At 42.8% G+C, this 20,580-nt stretch overlaps 1 protein-coding gene across 1 annotated transcript in view; it reads right to left on the bottom strand.

The window, feature by feature from the left end:
- Nucleotides 1–2,555: 2,555 nt before the first annotated feature.
- The window catches only part of RFFL (ring finger and FYVE like domain containing E3 ubiquitin protein ligase), a 41,515-nt gene continuing 23,490 nt past the window's right edge, over nucleotides 2,556–20,580 (bottom strand). Inside the window, exons 3-7 of the mRNA XM_063298422.1 lie at nucleotides 10,799–11,185; nucleotides 9,103–9,186; nucleotides 7,769–7,976; nucleotides 7,114–7,137; nucleotides 2,556–5,765 (exon numbers count right to left, since the gene is read on the bottom strand). Coding sequence (XP_063154492.1) covers nucleotides 5,575–5,765; nucleotides 7,114–7,137; nucleotides 7,769–7,976; nucleotides 9,103–9,186; nucleotides 10,799–11,185 — 894 coding nt within the window. The 3' untranslated portion in view covers nucleotides 2,556–5,574. The remainder of the gene's footprint in view (nucleotides 5,766–7,113; nucleotides 7,138–7,768; nucleotides 7,977–9,102; nucleotides 9,187–10,798; nucleotides 11,186–20,580) is intronic.

Here is a 20,580-nt window from a genome sequence, read left to right as displayed (position 1 = left end):
CACATCCACATGTGTCTAGTTCATTTCTATTTCTCAGCCCTTCACTACTTGATGGTGTAGTTTATCCTTGTTTGCGCCTGGTGCTTTTTAGAAAAGTCACCAGCACGCACTTACGTTTTGTTTGAAATGAAACATTGCTCCTTTTTGACAGAATGTTGAACGGATGGTCTCATTCCTAGATGGATTTGCAGGGGGTGAACAACCATACCCAACACACAGTCTTTAACAGAACTATGTCAACATGGAGGACAGCAAGCAGTGAGGTACCTCAGGGTTCTGCCCTGGGCCTAATGCTCAATATTTTCCTAAATGACTTAGATAAAATGACAGAAGGGACACTTATCAAATCTGAGATGATACAAAGCTAGAGGGGATTTCTAACACCTCAGAAGACAGTGTTAGAAGGTTCAAGGTTCATAAAGATATTGATAGACTTGACATTGGGCCCTATCCAACAAAATGCAGTTCAGTGGCAACATATGTAGGCAGTCCTTACTCAAATGACCCTAACTGGGACTGGAATTTCCATCACTAAGCAAAGCAGTTGCTAGGTGAAACATCACATAACCGCACTGCTTAGCAGTGGCAGTTCTGGTAGTCCCAGTTGTCGTTAGGTGAGGACCTCACGCTTCTCCTTCCCTGTGTGAACTGCAGGCTCCATCCTGCTGCCTTCTCCCCAGCCAGGCTTGGTTTTGCAGATGAGGCTCTGCTGCCCTACCACGCTCACCTCTGCTTCAACTCTCCCCACCCCCTTTGGCCACTCAGCACTCTGCCGCCACCCCCTACCCCCGCCACTCCCTGCTGACTTTTGCCATCTTCTTCCCCCTGTTGACAAGGTTCACCCAGCTGAGGCAGCTGCTGGCCCTTCGCAACACCTCACGAAGGGCCAGCAGCTGCCTCAGCTGGGCGCACAAAGGCAGCAGCGGGAGGAAGACCGCAAAGGGCAGCGGAGGGCAGAGCAGCCAACAGATAGGTTGGGGGGGGAGTTGAAGTGCACGCTGCAGTCGTGCATACAGGTGGGCTGCCAAGCACCTGAATTTTAATCACGTGACTGCAGGGGTGCTGTAACAGCCGTAACTTCAAGGACTAGTAGTAACCACCATTTGTTCAGCACTGTCATAACTTCAAACGGTCGCTGAACAAATGGTTAAGCAAGGACTACCTGTATAGGGTTCTACACTTAGACAAATCCATATGCATAGGTACAAAATAGCTGGTACCTGGCTCAGCAGCAGTACTTGTGAGAAGGGTCTGGGCACCCTGGCAGACAACAGGTTAAGCATGAGCCAGCAGCAGGATGTTCAGCTGCTGAAAGAGCTAATGCAAACTTGGGCTGCATCATCAGAGGTACAGTGTCAAGATCACAGGACATGAGTGCTCTATTCTATGCTACATTGGTGAGACCACACCTGAAACACTGCATCCAGTTCTGTTACAATCCAAAGGATGCTGAGAAACTGAAATGGTGCAGAGAACCACCAAGATGATGGTCTTGAAGGCTAAATCCTATGAAGAATGTTTAAAGGAACTAGGTATGTTCAACCTAAAGAAAAGACTTAAGGGGAGACAGATAGTAGTGTTCCAGTGCTGTCCCAGGGAAGAGGGAGTGGATTTATTCTCCGTAGCTCCCAAGGGTAAGACAAAAACCAATGGATGGAAGATTTGCAGAGGGAGATCCAAACTCAAAATAAGGAAGAATTTCCTGACCTTGGGAGCTGTTAAGCAGTGGAACAGATTGCTCCTGTAGTCATGGATGCTCCATCACTGGAGGTTCTTAAGCAGAGTGGGCAGCCATTTGTCTGAGCTGGTATGGAGATTCCTGCCCTGGACAGATGAATCGACTAGAAGACCTCCCAAGTCCCTTCCAACCCTATGATTCTAAGGGTGCTGGTAGGAACCCATGGACCACAGAGGTGGCTTTGATGTTCTACCAGTTCTGCTGTAGTATTCCATCTGGGAAAAAGGCAGGGAAAAGACTTTCCATTTGCATTCTTACAAATTTTTAAACAGCCCAACCATTTTTCGTGGAAGCTCACATTAACCAGTCATACATACTGATAATTAGAGCTGGCCTATTTTGCAGGAGTTGTGAAATCATCTGAACTGGAAAAAGAACACTGCGTGGTGGAATTCTTCCCCAAATTTAGGGCAAAATGGAGCATTTCAGTTTCATTCCATACTGTTTTGAGCATTCTGTCATAGATAATGGAAATCAAACCAAGGCTTTGCTTTTCATCTGAGGGTCGCAAATGTAAGTGAGGTGATGCAATACCCACCTGCAACTTGCAGAAAAAAATGGTCAAGAGGGATTTTAAACTGCTCGTTGCAAATAGTGGAAGGAATAGTTAAGTGAGTTTGTTGGATGCTACTTGGTGTCTCATTTACACCGCTAGCACAACATGCTCTGGTTCAAACTGTTACGCCACCAAGACAGAGTCACGCAAAAGGACAGGTTTCCGGTGTTCATTAACAGCCTAAACAATATTTCACCAAGTATCGAGTACCTCATGTGAAATTTGAAATATATTCCCTGTTAAAAAGCAAAGAGCATAATGTAATAACACATTTCCATTTTATTATAAAATTATAAAGCAGGACTCTGTGCTAGCGAGGCCTGTGTAAAACACAGCTTCTCACAGTCAAGGTTTACTTTCCCACTGTTCAGCCAAGCATACATTGCTATATTAATTTTTCTGCCAGAACAAAAGAATTCCTCTACAGCTTCGTGCAGCAGCAGCAGTCTCCTATCAGTCACAAAGCAGTATCACCTTACGGAGAAAATTTCACTTCACCAAAATTCAAATCACAGTCATGGCAAATACCAAATTTTGAATCAAAACAGGGTGGCAGCGGGAACGTAATTAAAAAACCAAGTGACGCCGTGAAGGAAACAAGCTACTTGTATTACCCATTACTGGAGCACAATTGTCTTGCCCGCAACTCCTTTTTTTCCTGAGTGGGGAGGATCAGAATAGCCCAACACTTTGGGAAGGCCCAGCAGCCACGTCTTATTTGTTAAGTCACCTCCCTGTTCACATGGAACTTTAGTCGCAGGTAGACTTGTGTATTTTCCTTCTTCAGTTTCCTATCTCTTCTTCGCCACTGTTACCCATACCAACAATTTTCTCTTACGCATAATCATCTTTGTTCACAATATTCACCATATATGCTCCTTTATTCATCAACAGGCCCAGAATTGGAATGTAAAGTGAAAAGAAAAAAATCCTTCCTAAGAGGGAAAAGAGAAGTTTAAGAGCAAAATAGCAGTGACTCAAATAAGATTTCTAACATTAACTGAAGTTTTAAGTTTTCCTACATGAAAAAAGCAGTTTTTTTCCTCCCTCCCGCCCACCATCCCAAAGCAATGGGTTATCAATTGTTTCCAACATTGGCTTGATACAGTGCCAATCCATGTTCTTCAGTTTAAAATTGCACCAAAGCACCCCCCCCCCAGAAAAAGCTTTTTGCTATCCACAAACTATGATATTGGTTGCAGAGGTTACAGATATACAAGTAGAGGTTGTATCTTGCAAAATGTTATCAAAAGCTCTTACAAAAAGCAGGTGGAGCAGAGGTTAACAAGGACCAAGGCTAATGTGCCAGGCATTTGGGATATCGCCATGCCCAGTAGTGCAATTTTGAGGCTAGATCTTTGGAAACACTAACAGACGGGAAGGGTAATTTACATAACACATGCTCCATGTGCACACTGATTTCCAGAAAAGCTTTCTTTGGGCACCTGTGGAATTCCATGGGAGAAGGGGAAAGGGGAGGAAATATTTGTGATGCAAGCTCTCCACAATAAACCTATCTACCCATCGGTGCAACCTATAAGCAAATTGCCTACGTTCCTCTTATTTTACAGATACCTCAGAACCTAAGGCAGGGATAGTGCACTTCCTATGTTTTGAAGTACAATTCCTTTGCTGCTAAGGTGAAAAGAATTGCAGTACAAAACATCTGGAAGGGCCAGATTGTGTATTGTGGGTTCAAGGCAAATTAAGGCATCTTCAACCTGCAAGGCAATTTGGGAAACAACCAGAATTTGAGAAAGCACTTGGGCTGACTGGGAATTAAGATGCAACAGTGAAGGAAGCAGCTGATACGAAAGTGCCACATTTCTTAAGGCTTTTATACAACCATGGAGAGAAAAACAGCCTTTCTGAAATGCCCTTGGAAGAAGATAGTATGTAAACAGCTAAGTGGTTCTCCTGGATTTTTTCCATACCATTTTAAAGAATTACTGATGAGCTTTTTCCATGGTTATTCCTACAACAGTCCTCTCCATCACTTGTAAAAGTAGGATTCAGTCCATGGTTCATGGGAATTCATGAACTGTAGTCTGATAGCTGAACACATTTGCATAGTCACTCAAAAATGGTCTAAGTAGAACATGGCAGAAGCCCCTCCACCTTCAGCAGCCTCCCTTACTAATGAAAAGACCCATCTCTGATCTTGTGCATCCAATTTCTACCAGTGCTTTGCTGAATGATTAAAGAACAGAACTTTTTTTTTTTAGAACAGAAGCAAACGAAATGCCAACACTTGGCATTTAAAGGCAAAATGTATACTTAAAAAAAAATCAAGTAGTTGGACTCCTGAAGAAAGCAATCTGGACATCTGTTCATCTCAGTATGAGATACCGTATCAGAAAGGCAATGAATACCAACATAGAACAAAAGAATGAAATGAAGAGGATCCTTGGCCAAGGATAGGCCTTAATGTAGTTTATGATCAGACAATGGCCTTTCAAAACGGGACTGGTTCTTCCTTATTGTCCCCAATGCAAATTCCATGAACAAGATCCAGTACAAAGGTAGGGGCTTTCCCCAATGATAACACAAGACAAATCAATTGTAATGCAACTTAATCTCCTAAAAGGCCACATTTTGATCATGACAGAATTACCAAAAAAAAAAGAAGAAAAAAAACAGAAACTATCCCTGAGATACCCATTCACTACAAACCTGCCAAAATTTCACCTCCATCATTCTAAGTCCCCTCCTCACCCACAGCCGCATTCATACATAGATACGTCACCATGGCCACTGTGGTAGGGTACAGATTTACTCTGTATAAGAATCCAAGGCAGTGGAAGAGGCAACTTTCAGCCTGACCTGCAAGGCTAGCTAAAAAACGAAGTGTAAAAAATTACAATATCCTAAAAAAGGAATACATACCCTCCCCTTCAAGGTTTTAGAGAAAGGAGAATTGAGAGGTGCAAATCTCTCTTCCTCTTTAGATCACCTTGTTTATTCACTCCAGAGGGGAAGAGCCTCAATGTCTTGGAAACATCAAGAGTTTCTTTATGCCCTGTCAAAAGCTGACAAAAAAAGGAAAGGCATGTTGCTTTCTAGATCTACTGAGGACGTCCAGCTCTCCAGGCACTGTGGTATAATGCACAGTATTAGACGGGGTATGCAGCCAATCACAGCTCAAGTCTTCACAGCCCTCCATCCTTCATCTCACCTATCATCTGTGGGCTTCTTAAGAATGGGGACTGGGTAGCTGGGACTGGTGCTCTCTGTCACAGTGGAAGAAACTAAGACAATATTAGTCCTGCTTCCTGTGCCCTTAAGTCCTGAAAACGTGGACAGCTCTTATCACGTATTGCCGGCAGATGGGACACTCATTCATGCGTTTCCCACACTTTGTGCAAGTCACCATGTGGCCACACTCCAATAGGACACAGTCAATGATGGAGTCCATACAGATCTTGCAGAGATTTTCTTCTGAGCCAGGAAGTGTGGCGTTACCAGATGGAGCTAGAACAACAAGAGAAGACTCTTGAGCATGGGAGACACAATTTCTGGCAAGAAGCAAAAGAAGTAAGGAGTGACTGGGCTCAATACACTGAAAATATCAAAACAAAGTAATAAAGTATACCCTCTTGCATGATGTCACTGCTGTCTCTTTACCTACTGCTTTAGGGGGAAGGGAAATTGCACGCTACCAACTCAGAAGTTTCTGTATATGATAAATAGATACACCACACCTCTCCTCCATGTATTTCCCTCTCTCAAAAAAAGCTGTCATGCTTGTGGCTATCTCCACATTCTGCAACAGTTTCAAGACTAGGGCACAATTCTTGGCCATAGGCCATATACCCAGGAAATGCTGAGCAGCGTATGGGCTGACTAGATAGGACATGCTTAACCATGTCTCTAGTAGATCAACCCTTACAACATGCTAAGCTCCATTAGGGTTAATCTTGATAAGGTGCATAAAATCATAGAGTTGGAAGGTACCACAGAAGTCATCGAGTTCAAACCTCTACCTAGTGTAAGATCCACCTCTGCATTGCTGACAGATGATCCTTCAGGCTCTGTTTGAAGACCTCTAGCAAAAGAGAACTCATTACTTCATGTTCCACTGATCCACTGATCATACAGCTAAGTTTTTTTGAGGCTTACCATGTTGTGGAAAACCAGCTTATTTGGTTAATCTATGGTTCAAGGCACTGCGTGAACTCAGAAAATGAATTTATTCAGTAATGCTAGATGCATTGTGCAAATGCACTTGTTTTCACTTCTGCCTAAAATGCTATTATACTAATCCCTGTGTATTTTGTCCCATAATTTTGAACCACTGCATAGACAGAGAAAAAGTGGCCAATATCTAAAGTAATTTCTGGAGCTTTCATTAAATACTGTATCTATGGTCTTCCATTCCCCTGGTACAAAACTATACATAATATTACATACATAATATTAATGTATATACAATACATTTACACGATGACATCACTGTGTGTGTGTGTCATTGTTTTGGTATCAGCACAAACACTAAGGCATACAGTTAGGACCAGAAATCTTGGAACAAGGATAACTGTTTTGGCATTTGGCCTCTGTACGCCACCACACTGAAGTTGAAAGGAAACACACCCAGACGGGAGCAAGGTCAGGACTTTCAGCTGTAATTCAAGGGGTTTGACGAAAGTGGGGCACTAACCATTCAGGAAGTATACCTGACTGTACACATGTCTATTGGCTTAAATAAGGCAACCAAATTACATCAGTTTAAGACTACTGATTTTCCTGGAAGAGAGTAAGTGTTCCCATTTAAATAGTTGCAGCCTACCATTTTGAGAAGACAAAAAAAGAACATGCTTACCAGTTTGATCATCTGTATCTGAAACTGAAAGAAAAAAGAAGAAAAGCCTGAGTTTGAGATGTTTGCCATAGGATGCAAGGTAAACTAATGGAACCATCATCTTACTTTCCAATTTTCCATTTTTTAAGGGAATTGGATAAAAGACAGAAAATGCTACTTGGGGGAAGGAGACAGTCAGAGGGAAAATAAACCATTACCATTCTGTTTGGTCAGGAGGCAATGGAGTGAAATCTTACAGGAGCCCAAAGACACCTTGGTTGCATTCATACTACATGCTCCACCTGAACAATGAATTGATCGTTTTTCTCAGTTTCCACCATATTTAAACTATAAACTACATTTAAAAGGCAGGAGTTATCAGGCTGTGAAAACCTGGCGAAGGTTAATATTAACCCAGCTTATCAGATTTAGACCTAGCATATAGACAAATGCATCCACGAGATTACTTGACCTGGTTAAGCATATTGTATAAACACAGCTACAGATCTGTTCCAGTGCCATATTCTCCTAAAGTCAATGACGGCAATGAACAGAAATCAATCAAAGGAACTGCTTCCTCCATAGACCCACTGTAATTTTAAAGTCCAAATAATCCTGCTTAACTGTCATAAATATATACAAGTAAAAGACAGGGGGGCAGGGTAGAATTTCATACCCAGCTGCTGGAGGTCCTTCTCTTTGTAAAGGCGGGTCACCCTCTCCATCAGCTCCCACTTCTCACAACAGCCCTTGTAGTTAACAAAGTTGCGAGCCAGGATCTCCTTCAACTGCCTTACTGAGAGGGCATCGATGTCTCTCACACTCGTCAGGTCAGAGAGGGATGCCCTCCGTCCCGCAACTAGGTTATCTTCTGAATCAGTGGACTGGAATAGAACAAAATTGAACATGCACAGCAGGAATGAGATCGAGCAACCAAGAGCAAAGCAAATCACAAGGAAATAAATTAAAAAGCTACAACAGGAAAAAATAATAATAAAGCTACAACGGCAAGCTATAATCACCCCCTCTTCCTTATCCTCAATATCCTCAAACTAGGGCTTGCCCATCTCTCACAGGGCCATCCCGTCTTGCGTGTCCCAACAAAGTCAGTCCAGTGAATTGTGCAATGTCATCTAATGGGACCCAGGAGGCAGGACATCTTAGTCACTGCCCCTGCCATTTAGAACAGCATCCCTCTGGAGATTCATATGGCCATACCTTTCCCACCTTCATGTGTTTTTTTTAAAAAAACTGGCTTTTTCCCCAAGCCTTTGGTTAGGATGGTTGGGTGGGCCCCTTTAAGATGTGCGTGGTGGTGGACTGGAAGGATGGTTTGTTGTTCCCTCAGACGGTTAATGATTTATGTATGGTGGTTGTTTTATGTAATACTGTTTCTTTTAACTTTGTGAAGCCACCCAAAGTTGTTTTGGAGTTGAGTGGCCTAGAAATTTGATAAATAAATCAATATACAAAATCCCATGTTATTGTATCTTATGGTAAAATCTGACTTGCTTTGAGGTCAGTGCTGGCTAAAAAAGTACAAGTTATACAAAGGTCTGTCTATAAATATACATACATCTCGCCTGGCATTTTGAAATCAGAGCAGCAAGAATATGCTCCCTTGTTGGGGTTCAGCAAATGGGGAGCAAGGATGCAGGGGAGTGCAGAAGATGGAATTATGTCTGAGGAGGGCTGTTTAAGTGCTGTGTAGCTGTCCTGCTGCTGGGATTAAGCAGCTGAGATTTTTTTTAAGGCCACACAAAAGAATCCTATGATCAGAGCAGACTTGATCCTGCCTCTTCCAGCTCCAAATCCATTACAGAATTGCACTTTGTTTCAAAACATACAGTTATTTCCATAGCATTTCCCAACACATAAAGGGCTTCATCAATTTCTGATACCACTCTTAGCACCAGAGTGGTGACTCAGACTGTATCAGCCATGCAAGAAAAACAGCCTTCCCTTTTCCAACATCCAGCCCCTGAAAAGCAGGCCATGACCTTCCCTTACCTGCGTCTCCTCCTCAGTCAGGGTTTCCACTGCATTCTCAACTTCTGCCATATCGTCCTGGCTCGGCAGCACGTGCCCATTTGCCTAAGAAAAAAAGTGTGACTGAATTTCTCAGAAAATTTGGGGAAGAGGATGGGAAGAGGCCAGCTGGCCTTCTCTTGCTCCCTCATGTGCTCATCAAAAGCCCAAGAAAATGCGCAAGCAATAATGAGAAGCCAGAGCATCATCAGCACTTCAAAACTGGATAAGGAACTTGCTTTAGGTAGAGATCCTCACCTTGCTGTTGGCTAAGCCCTGTTAGGACTGCCTTGGCTCAAGCAGGAAGGCCCTTGGGTGGTAACTCCAAGGAAGCAGAGCCAGGCCAGTCATGATGGAGCTGTAGGGAACTAGCAGGAGACCGTGCTGTGAAGTCCTGGCTCTGCTCTGCTGCCTTCCATTGTGACACAACATGACATCATGGAGAATGCAAGGCATTTTTATGACCCAATACCAAAGCCCCACAAATGCCCTCTCTCTGGAAGGTAGCCATGCATTTCCCACACCAATGTCTGAAGAGAACAAGGACCTGCCTCTTTAGGATTCACTGAAGACATCAAGTCACAAAAAAGCTGCCATGAAGTCAAGCAAGGTTAGAACAGAAGAAACCCATAATGGGAGGACGGGGTAGCTGTTTAAAGTGAAAAACTTCCACTGTAGAGCCAAGGCTTCTTGTCTCAGATTGTGTCATGACCTGGACAAAAGGAGGGGGGCATCTTTAACCATAAAGCTTGTAACTCACTTCCCTTCCTGCATTCTGCACAGGTGAAGGTAATTTTTGTGTAATCTATTCTCTGGAAAAACAAAAGGGAAGTTAAAGAACTTCTGTAGGAAAGCTCCAAGCTCAATGCAAGCCTTGCCCCTTCTATTGGCAATGGGTCTTCATAACAATAAACCCATAAAAACTGGACAGATACTTGGAGCAGGGAGGCAATTCTTATAGTTCTAAATTTTGGGCAGATTATACAAACATAAGTATACTCAGTCAAGACTAAACACTATATAGAAACATGTTTCTTCATATGCTCCTCAAAACTGCTTGCAGCTCTCACTCCCAGGATGGAGGGGAATCCTGCATTATTTTCCCCTAAAGTGCAAAAATTCTTGGGAGATGTACTGAAGAACAGGACAGGAAGTTGGGGGTGGGAGGGGACAGAACCCACCCAATACTGAACAGCTAGGCTTCCCACATCTTCACCACTACTAATTCTTTTAGAGCAAAAAGCAAATACTTTGAGAGATGTAGCCTTTCCCAGTCTTTCAGCTATGAGAAGAGGAGAAGAGGGGTGGGTAAGCAAACAGGGATTAGAGAAACTTGGCTGGGTTGGAGATCCCAACCCATCTAATTTTAAGAGCATTTCAAAATTTAGAAAGCTGCCTAAGTATTCCAGGTTTACAGCAAATGCCTCTCCTAAATTATACTTATTTTGATCGAAGATGCCAGGGGGCTGAACTTGGGGGGTTCTGCACACAAAGTACAGTACATACTCTACTATCCAGCTTCCTCCCCCACTACACTATGTAAGCCCCCCCCCTTTTTTTCAAATTCCATACTCAAGCGGCATCTCCACATTAGACAGCAACAGCCAACAGGACCTTGTGCCAAAGCATATACTTGAGTACCCTGGTACCTGGACTAGGGTAGCAAAGGCATCCATACCTGGGGATGCTCCTCGGTCTGCAAGGCAGGGTCTGTGGAAATTTGCTCTGGAGAATAATCCAGTGAGGCTGGTATACTTGTACACTCCTCCCGGGCAACGGAAACTGATGCTGGGTCAGGAAATGGGGGTAACCTCTCCCCTTGGGGATTCAAGGGCTGCTGACCGATGATCAAGCACACTAGCTCATCTTTCTCACGGCACATCTCTGTGGAGATCTCCCGGAGTTCCAGATAATCTCGCAAGTCCTTCACTTTCATTTTGATGAGTTCTTCCCTCCGAAAGGCTGTAGCTCGGAATCGCTGGCAGAGGTGGCAGAGGCAGGGGCCACCCTCAGGCTGGTGTGAACAGGAAGGGCAGAAGTTCTTTTTGCAGTCCGAGCAGACACGCTGCTCAGAAGGGGAAAAAGGAAAAAAGAATGTCGGGGGAAAACATTAGAGGCAGAGAAACCATAGGGGAGAATATGTTTTTGTATTCTCTCAGAAGCTCATGACACTGCCCGTGTGACGCCGACAGGCTAACCATTTCCCCATCAATCTCCAGAAAACAACATCAGAGTCCCACATTCTGGTTTGGTGTGATTTAAGTCATGAGAAGCCAGTTTCACAGCACCAGCTTCTGTGAAGCAAGAAGAGTGCTACACTGGGAAGTCTGCTCAGTTTTCCAGTCTAGCGACTCTGTTGGGTGGTAAAGCACCCGTTGCTGCTGCTATCTGAAAACACATCATGATGGAATGTTAGCATCTCAGAAGTGATCACAATCATTAGATGCAACCGCAGAAATGCACAACTAAAGAAAAAAGTGGGCTAAACTCTGCTCAGACTGTAGCTTTAAAACCTCTATTGGTTATAGCTTGAAGGACAAGCGGAGGAATGAGGAGAATACAGAGAAAAAGCAAAAGGGTGAGGCATGGATCAGCATGGCAGGGCAGTGGAGAGAAGACCCGTGACAAGGCAGAAAGAGCAAAGGAACAGTTACATTGAGAAAACTAACTGGTGGCTGCTTTTTACTGAGACGTATTTATCGCTATATATGGGTTGGAATTCAGTTAGTGTGTGGGATTCCATTATCTGTTTATTTTTATAACAGCAAACGAACTTGCAGTGTCCATAAGAGAAAAGTGTCCATGCTACTTTTAAGTTGCTGGTACACCCATTTTTCTTCTCAATAAGACTTTGGGAGCTTGACAATGTCACTTCTCCTCCCTTATTTGTTATTGTCATGTTCACTGATTCAATGTAGTTTATACATCGTAATGTTTCACATGCCATGGTGCTGACGCGTGTTTCTGTTTGGGAGGGAGCTGCTGTGAGACCTTGTACCAAGCTCTGTATGTGAAATCAGTACAATGGAATGTGTTTGGGTTATGTGCTCTGTTCAAGGACTTTTCCCGCAGACCATCAGAAACCGTTAGGAGCACCTGGGATTGTGAGCTTGGGAAGATTCTACGGGGGGAGGGATCTCGTTTACACCGAGGGTTTTTAGTTTGCATTTGGCGCGCTTTTATCATTCCCAGCTTTCTCTGTGATCCTGTATACTATTCTTTAATAAATCAGATATCTTTGAATTCACACTCATGAGTCTGATGGTGTTTTAGAATAGGCAACCATTACAGTTATTTTTATTTGCTTAAATTCATTACAACCCATTAAATTTATCATGCACATTCCTATTTTGCATAAAATCTCTCCAGCCTCTCCTTCTGATATCTTGCTGCCTGCCTTCCATCAAACTCCTCCCTCAGGTGCTTATTCCACTACTGGCCCATCCTCTACCTAACATAATGTAGAGCAGTATTCCTCAACCTTGGCAGCTTGAAGATGTGTGGACTTCAACTCCCAGAATTCTGAGAGTTGAAGTCCACACATTTTCAAACTGCCAAGGTTGAGAAACACTGACGTAGAGTGTGCTGTAGATGGCTATCATAACGTTCCACTCAGTGCCTAGCATAAACAGGTTCAATGGTGGTCATAGGCATAATGAACATGCAAAAATTTCACGCAGTCCAGAACTCTTTGCCAAACTTGAACACTTGCAGGTTTTTCAGCTGCCAAAGTGTGGCTCTAGATCTAGTGCAAGGCAGTGCCAGAGAGCTTTTTTTGGGTATAGTCACAGTGTTCCTGAAACAAAATGTAGATTCTGGTAGAGTTTCTGCATTAAGCACTTGATTCATCACGGGCACAAAGCAATCAGAAAGTGCTGCTCCCCTACATCCATAAAAGCCTTTTCAGTAAAAATGCTTCCAAAACAAACACAGCCTGAAAAACTTATGGCAATTATGTCCTTCCTATCCCAGAAAGTTCTGGTCACTTTGGGTCAAAGGTTTCCCAATGTATGTCTTAAGAACATGGGAAATTAACAAAAGGAAGTGTTATCCCACATGTTTCCCAAGTGCCCCTAAGCAATCCATCTGGGTTCACTGCTATGAATAAAGAACAAGCAAGCAAATCCTTTCTGCCTGAACCTCTTCTCATGCAAATTAGAAAATTATGTTCCTTGTCAGTTCAGATAGGACTCATGTCACACATAATCTTTGCTCCAAAGGAGTCAAAACTAACTTAATCTCATTAAATAACATTCACAGCCATACTAATCCTTTTCATCATCCCATATGAAGAAGTTAGAGCTGATAAATAGAGACAAATCCTGTCAATGATTTCCTTCTGGCATCTGCTACAAGGCCTGCTATGCAGATGCATCAATAAAAATGGCAGGTGGCAAGTGATAGGGAAACAAAGGGGAAACACCTCCTCTAGGGCAAGGTTTGCAACACATCCCTGACTTGTCTATAAGCAGGAAGGAGTTATGCCTCTCTCCTTTACAGTTCTTTTCTTTCACATATGAAAATTTTTACAGAATTAAAACAGATCAACTGAAACCTGTTACAATCTGCTAACTAAAGATTAAACCCCATGATGCAGGAAATGCTGACTTAGTTCATACATCTTGCCAACCCATCATATAGTAAATTATAACTATGCCACAACTAATGACTGATGGCATGGCTTATACAATTTTACATCACACCAAGCTAACCTGAAATAAACCACATTTTAGTGCTTAAAGCAATGCTTTAAAACACAGTTTTTCAAACTTGGCAACTTTAAGATGTGCGGACTTCAACTCCCAGAATTCCCCCACCAGCATTAAGTTGCAAAGTTGGAAAACACTGCTCTAAACCTATTCAAACTTAGAGCTTAGAGTAGGCACTCCCTAGAGTAAACACACGGGTCCTGAATTAAATGCAGTGAAGATTTAAAACCTCTCCTCCAGGGAGGCTTTTAAAAATTAAAAGCTCATTGTCAACAGGGAAAGATTCTCCCTTCATTTAACCCCTGCAAATTGAAGAAAATTTTGAAAAGCAAGCTGCTGAGAGAGAAGATCCCAGTTCAGATCTTGGCTTTACACATTTACTATAAGGAAAGAAGAGTGAGTTGCACACTACACACATAATTCAGTCTTGTTTGTTGCAAGTTTCTTTAACTGCTCCAGAATTGTTCCAGTTCCCACCTTTTTCAGTTGGTCCAAGCATCTCTCTGTTCTCCAGAGCAAACCAAATAAGTTCATATTGCTCTTGGAGCTACTGACCAGTTCAGGATATGAGCCATGTGCAAAAAACTGTTAATGTCACTGACAAATATGACATGTAAACATACAGACAAACCTAAAATGGATCAACTTTTATGTTTTCCTTGGACTATGCCTTTTGTTGTTTATTCGTTCAGTTGCTTCCGACTCTTCGTGACTTCATGGACCAGCCCACGCCAGAGCTTCCTGTCGGTCGTCAACACCCCCAGCTCCCCCAGGGACAAGTCCGTCACCTCTAGAATATCATCTATTCATCTTGCCCTTGGTCGGCCCCTCTTCCTTTTGCCCTCCACTCTCCCCAGCATCAGCATCTTCTCCAGGGTGTCCTGTCTTCTCATTATGTGGCCAAGGTAGTTCAGTTTTGCCTTTAATATCATTCCCTCAAGTGAGCAGTCTGGCTTTATTTCCTGGAGTATGGACTGGTTTGATCTTCTTGCAGTCCAAGGCACTCTCGGAATTTTCCTCCAACACCACAGTTCAAAAGCATCAACCTTCCTTCTCTCAGCCTTCCTTATGGTCCAGCTCTCGTCAGAGCTATCCCCGATATTGTTATCCTTCCTATACAGGTCTTCTGTGTATTCTTGCCACCTTTTCTTGATCTCTTCTTCTTCGGTTAGGTCCTTGCCATCTTTGTTTTTGATCATGCCCATTTTGGCCTGGAATTTACCTCCGATGTTTCTAATTTTCTGGAAGAGGTCTCTTGTCCTTCCTATTCTATTGTCTTCTTCCACTTCCGCGCATTGCTTGTTTAAAAATAATTCCTTATCTCTTCTGGCTAACCTCTGGAATTTTGCATTTAATTGGGCATATCTCCCCCTATCACTGTTGCCTTTTGCTTTCCTTCTTTCTTGGGCTACTTCTAGTGTCTCAGCAGACAGCCAGTTTGCCTTCTTGGTTTTCTCTTTCTTTGTGATGTATTTTGTTGCCACCTCTTGAACAATGTTGAGAACTTCTGTCCATAGTTCTTCCGGGACCCTATCTACTAAATCTAGTCCCTTAAATCTATTCTTCACCTCCACTGCATATTCCTTAGGGATATTAGTGAGCTCATATCTAGCTGATCTGTGGGTCTTCCCTAATCTCTTTAGTCTGATCCTAAATTGTGCAAGAAGAAGTTCGTGATCTGAACTACAGTCAACTCCAGGTCTTGTTTTTACTGACTGTATAGATGTCCACCACCTTTGGCTGCAAAGGATGTAGTCAATCTGATTTCAGTGTTGTCCAACTGGTGAAGTCCACGTATAAAGCCGTCTCTTAGGTTGTTGGAAGAGAGTGTTTGTTATGCAGAGTGAGTTGTCTTGGCAAAATTCTATCAGTCTATGTCCTGCTTCATTTTGTTCTCCCAGGCCATGCTTACCTGTAATTCCAGGTGTCATTTGACTGCCCACCTTAGCATTCCAGTCTCCTGTGATGAAAATAACATCTCTTTTAGGCGTGTTGTCCAGTAGGTGCTGCAGATCCTCATAGAACTGCTCTACTTCAGCTTCTTCAGCATCTGTGGTTGGGGCGTATATTTGGATCACTGTGATGTTACATGGCTTGCCCTGAATTCAAATTGAGATCATTCCATCGTTCTTTGGACAGTATCCAAGCACTGCTTTAGCCACTTTACTATTAATTATGAAGGCTACTCCATTTCTTCTGTGGTCCTCTTGTCCACAGTAGTAGATCTGGTGGTCATTTGATGTGAAGTGGCCCATTCCAGTCCATTTCAGTTCACTGACGCCCAGAATGTCTATCTTTAATCTTGACATCTCACCAATAACCACATCCAATTTGCCCTGGCTCACAGATCTTACATTCCAGGTTCCAATGGTGTGTTGATCCTTAGAACATCAGATTCGCCGTTCACCACCAGCACCGTCGGCCACTAGCTGTCCTTTCGGCTTTGAGCTAGCTGCGTCATCACGTCTGGGGCTAGTTGAACTCATCCTCTGTTCCTCCCCGGTAGCATTTTGACCATCTTCCGACCTGGGGGTCTCATCTTCCGATGGTATACCGACATATCTCTGGTTGTACTGATCCATTTAGTTTTCACGGCAAGAGTACTGGGGTGGGTTGCCATTACCTTCCCCAGGGATCGCATTTAGTCTGACCTCTCTGTCATGACCTTCCCATCTTGGGTGGCCCTTCACAGTTTAGCTCATGGCATCATTGAGGTGCTCAAGCTCCAGCACCACGACAAGGTAACAATCCTTTGCTGAAGTGGACTATGCCTTATGCAAGGCAAATGTAGATCTATCATTTGATCAGCTTGTTTTAGAACCATGATAAATGTGTGATGAGTACATCATTGGGAGACTTGAGAGAACAGGTTAGGGATAGGTCATGGAGAAAATCCATCTTTGTGGTTGCCAGGAGTCAGAAATGACTCGATGGCACATAATCAATCAAAAGATTCAAACATCTGAGGAATAAAGTCTTACAATATATGAAGAAACCCTCAACTCTATTAGAAAATACCCAATATTAACTGGACAAGCATCAGTTTTTATTTACACAGTGTTTTCCAGCAGCACCTCTGTTAGTGGGGCTTGTCTCACCACAATGGCACTACTTCAAGCAGCACCAAAAGACGGGGGTTTAACGCCTCTTTAAATTTCTGCAGTGCCTTAAACAATAGATCAGGATAGCTGCAGAAAATTTAAATGGTGATTGTAAGAGCCCAGCTGGATCATACCAAGGCCCTATTTAGTCCAACATCCCATTCACAAGTAGGATTTACAGCAAGCCTCTGATGTGGGTGGCAGCATCAAGATCTAGCTGCCTGACGCTGCCCAAAATTCCAGGCAAGAGAGAGGCTGTGTGGCATAGTAGTTAAGGTGTCATACTGGCACCAGAAGCTCACAGCCACAGAAATTCATTGTGTGATCATGGGGCAATCACTCTCTCTCAACCAAATCTATTTCACAGGGTTGTGGTGAGGAAAATGGGGAAAGGAATGCTATGTGCACAGCCTTGAGCTCCTGAACAAATGGCAGACCATAAATCGAAGAAACAAACAAGAGGCTGCAACAAGGCACCATGACTGGCAGTTGCCCAATGCTATCGGTTGCTGAAGTCTGTCCCAATTCTTTGGTGGGGGGCAGGGAAGATGCAAAATGACATGGTCTTGTCTATTCTACATAAAGGCCACATGCCCATTCAGACATTCATCTCCCTCTTTTGCTCACCACATTTTGTCTGAGAACGTGCAGCAGGTCAGAGACTTGCTGAGAAACTAAATGCTTGGATTCCTGCCACTTCTTGGAAGGACTTCCCAGAAGAGGGAGGAAAACAGTTGGGAAAACTCCTTACTAAAATAGACATTTATTGGGAAAAGAAGGCCAATTATGTTTTGTTCCACAGGACCTAGGTGGTTCTGGAGAGGTCAGGTGCACAAGAATTCAGTCCACAAGACAAGGATAGCTAGAAAATCCAGCTTCAGCCTCTGCCTTCAGGGACATCAAGACAATAAAATAATAGGTGATTGAGGTTATTCTATTATTCAACTTCTGGATGTATTTTTATGGACAGTCTCAGTGATTATACTTACTAAGGGGATGGAACTGCAACACAATTCTTTCACCCATTCAGAGCAATCTCCCACCATCATTTGGGCTTCAAACTAATGTAGATTTTAGAAAGGGGCTATCTGCCCACAAGTTGGCAAAGTGGGAGACAAATTTCATCAACAGAGCATAACTCACTAGGATTTTTTTTGCTACAAAAGCCTGCAGAAGTGAGGCTAAACTATCAGCTAGGCTTGTAATTCATCCTGTAGACCAGTGTTTCTCAACCTTGGCAACCTGAAGACTTCAAATCCCAGAATTCCCCAGCCATGCATCTTAAAGTTGCCAAGGTTGAGAAACACTGCTGTACACCAGTGGTTCTCAAACTGTGGTCTGGGGACACCTGGGGGTCCCAGAGACCCTTTCAGGGGTCTGTTAAGTCAAATAAATAAATATTTTAACGTTTCCAAGTTTTAATTTCTAAAACAGTACATATTGATAGATATAGCCCACATAAGGCACACCTCTTTGGGGTCGTCAATCATATTTAAGAATGTAAAGGGATACTGAGACCAAAACGTTTGAGAACCACTGCTGTTAACCATACCTCACAACAGCAACAGGGGAGCCCTCTTACTTCCCTTCTCAACATAAAATTAGTTTGTCTCAGCTGAAGCTCAGCTATTACTACGGACCAGAGGTTATGAAAAGATGTTTGTTATAGCTTGGAGAAGTGAGATGTGGGTCCATAACTAGGAAGAATGTCAAGGTTTGCAGAGTTTATCTGGGTTTGGTTCCCTTTGGAGTAAGATCACAATACATCTTGTTTGTGTTTTGAAATAGCTGTGCTTATTTACTGGAGCCACCTCTATTGTGATATTAACAATGACCCATCAAGAGGAAGTAGGCAACCTAAGAACCTTCTAGGCTGTTTATATTTCAACTTTTATCAACACTGCCAGTTTCACCAGAGATAAAGATGAAAGCTGTAATCTAAAACTTCAAGATAGCAGCTGCCTGCCCATCCTTGCAGTATCACAGGGAATTCATTAATGTATCACATATTACTTTTGTTCCAATTGGAATCTGCATCTCTTTCAACATGGATAAGATTGATTTAGTTGGATATAACCTCTAGATCAATCTTCCCAACCTTGCACCTTTCAGAGAAATCAAGACTGCAACTCCAAGTATCCTTGAAGAAAGGCTGGAGGAATTCTGGGAATTGCAGTCCCAGTAAATCCAGAGGGTGCTGAAGCGGGGAAGAGTGATCTAAAGTCTCAACTGGTTGGCTATACCACTTACAGCAAGTAAAACAGTTCATCCCAACTGGGGAAATGTTTTCCTAGACTCCAATTGTTATATGAAACAACTAATTAAGAATCCAATCATGCATTCCCTCTTTCTGATCCTTCTTCCTACGTGGCATTCTGCAGATATTCTGAAATTCAATATTGTTTTCAAGTAGAGAAAAAATAAACCTGCAAGATCAGCTTGAATGTACTGGGGTTTATTTGGAACCAGCGTATAATGATTGCCTTCCCTGGTTTCGTCTCTCTCTATTTCTGTAGCCGGATACTTGACAACATCACTTTAAAAGTAATTCCCACTAAAATCTTTCCCATTTTTAGAACTGTGTGACTAAGCTACTTTTTGAGTTGGGATATTTCACATGGGATTGAAGCCAGTTCTATATATGTGAGGTAGTATATCTAGAGCATCTTCTTTCTGTTTTTTTTTTCCCTAGAGCAGGGTAAAAGGAAGATCTATGAAGATGGATTAGAATTCCAAGGTGAACAGATTAGTATAAGGAGCTTTCTCTTAACCCACAGCTTCCTCTTTCAGCATTGTGAGAGCTGCCATACCATACTAACAGAGTAGTAGAGCCTAATCTTGGGACTTCCGGCCTGCATGTCAGGCCTCAGAGCCTCTTCAGAAGTTGCCACCATTAGTAATTTTTACTGGGACAGGAAGGAAAGTTATTGAATACATGAAAGGTGGAAGGAAAGAGAAGAAGAGGATGACCAGCAGCAAGGTGGCTGGACTCAGTTACAGTGGCGATAAGTGCACCATTGGAGACTTGAAAGAACAGGTTAGGGATAGATCATCATGGAGAAGATCTATCTATGTGGTTGCTAGGAGTCAAAAAGGACTTGATGGCACATAATCAATCAATCAATCAATCAAACTATTGACAATATTTAATTTAATGTTCAATATAAATTAAGTTAAATCAAATTTAGTTTTCCTTCTGGCCTGTCTACACCACTCAGTGGCCAAGTGTGGCTATTGGCCAGAAAAAGGTTTTATATCCCTACTCTAGGGAAGGAAGCAATAACCCAATTCTCATAGCTATAAGCCCATCTTCTATCTCCAACTGCAGTTCTTTGTTCTCTTTATGTACAGAAACAGATCTGTCCAGGGGGAGAGGGGGATTCTAGAGTAGTTCTCATTCAAGTCATCACCTACTTTTCTTGTACCATCATCTCTGTTGAGCCATTGTTCTTTATTATCCCAGAAAGCAGGACCAGAACCAATGGGCTGAAACTGCATGAAGTAGATTCAATTAGATATTGGGAAGAATTTGCTGACAGTGAGCGCTGTCAACTAGTGGAAAAGGGTGTGTGGTGTTTTATGCTTCCTTTCATCGGAAGCCTTCAAACAGATGCTAGATAGCCATCTGCCCAAAATATTTTGGCAGATTT

The sequence above is a fragment of the Candoia aspera genome, chromosome 1 (genome assembly GCF_035149785.1).
Source record: "Candoia aspera isolate rCanAsp1 chromosome 1, rCanAsp1.hap2, whole genome shotgun sequence".
NCBI lineage: Eukaryota > Metazoa > Chordata > Lepidosauria > Squamata > Boidae > Candoia > Candoia aspera.
The sequence above is the reverse complement of the archived record's forward strand: the minus strand, read 5'-3'. Positions and strand labels throughout refer to the sequence as shown.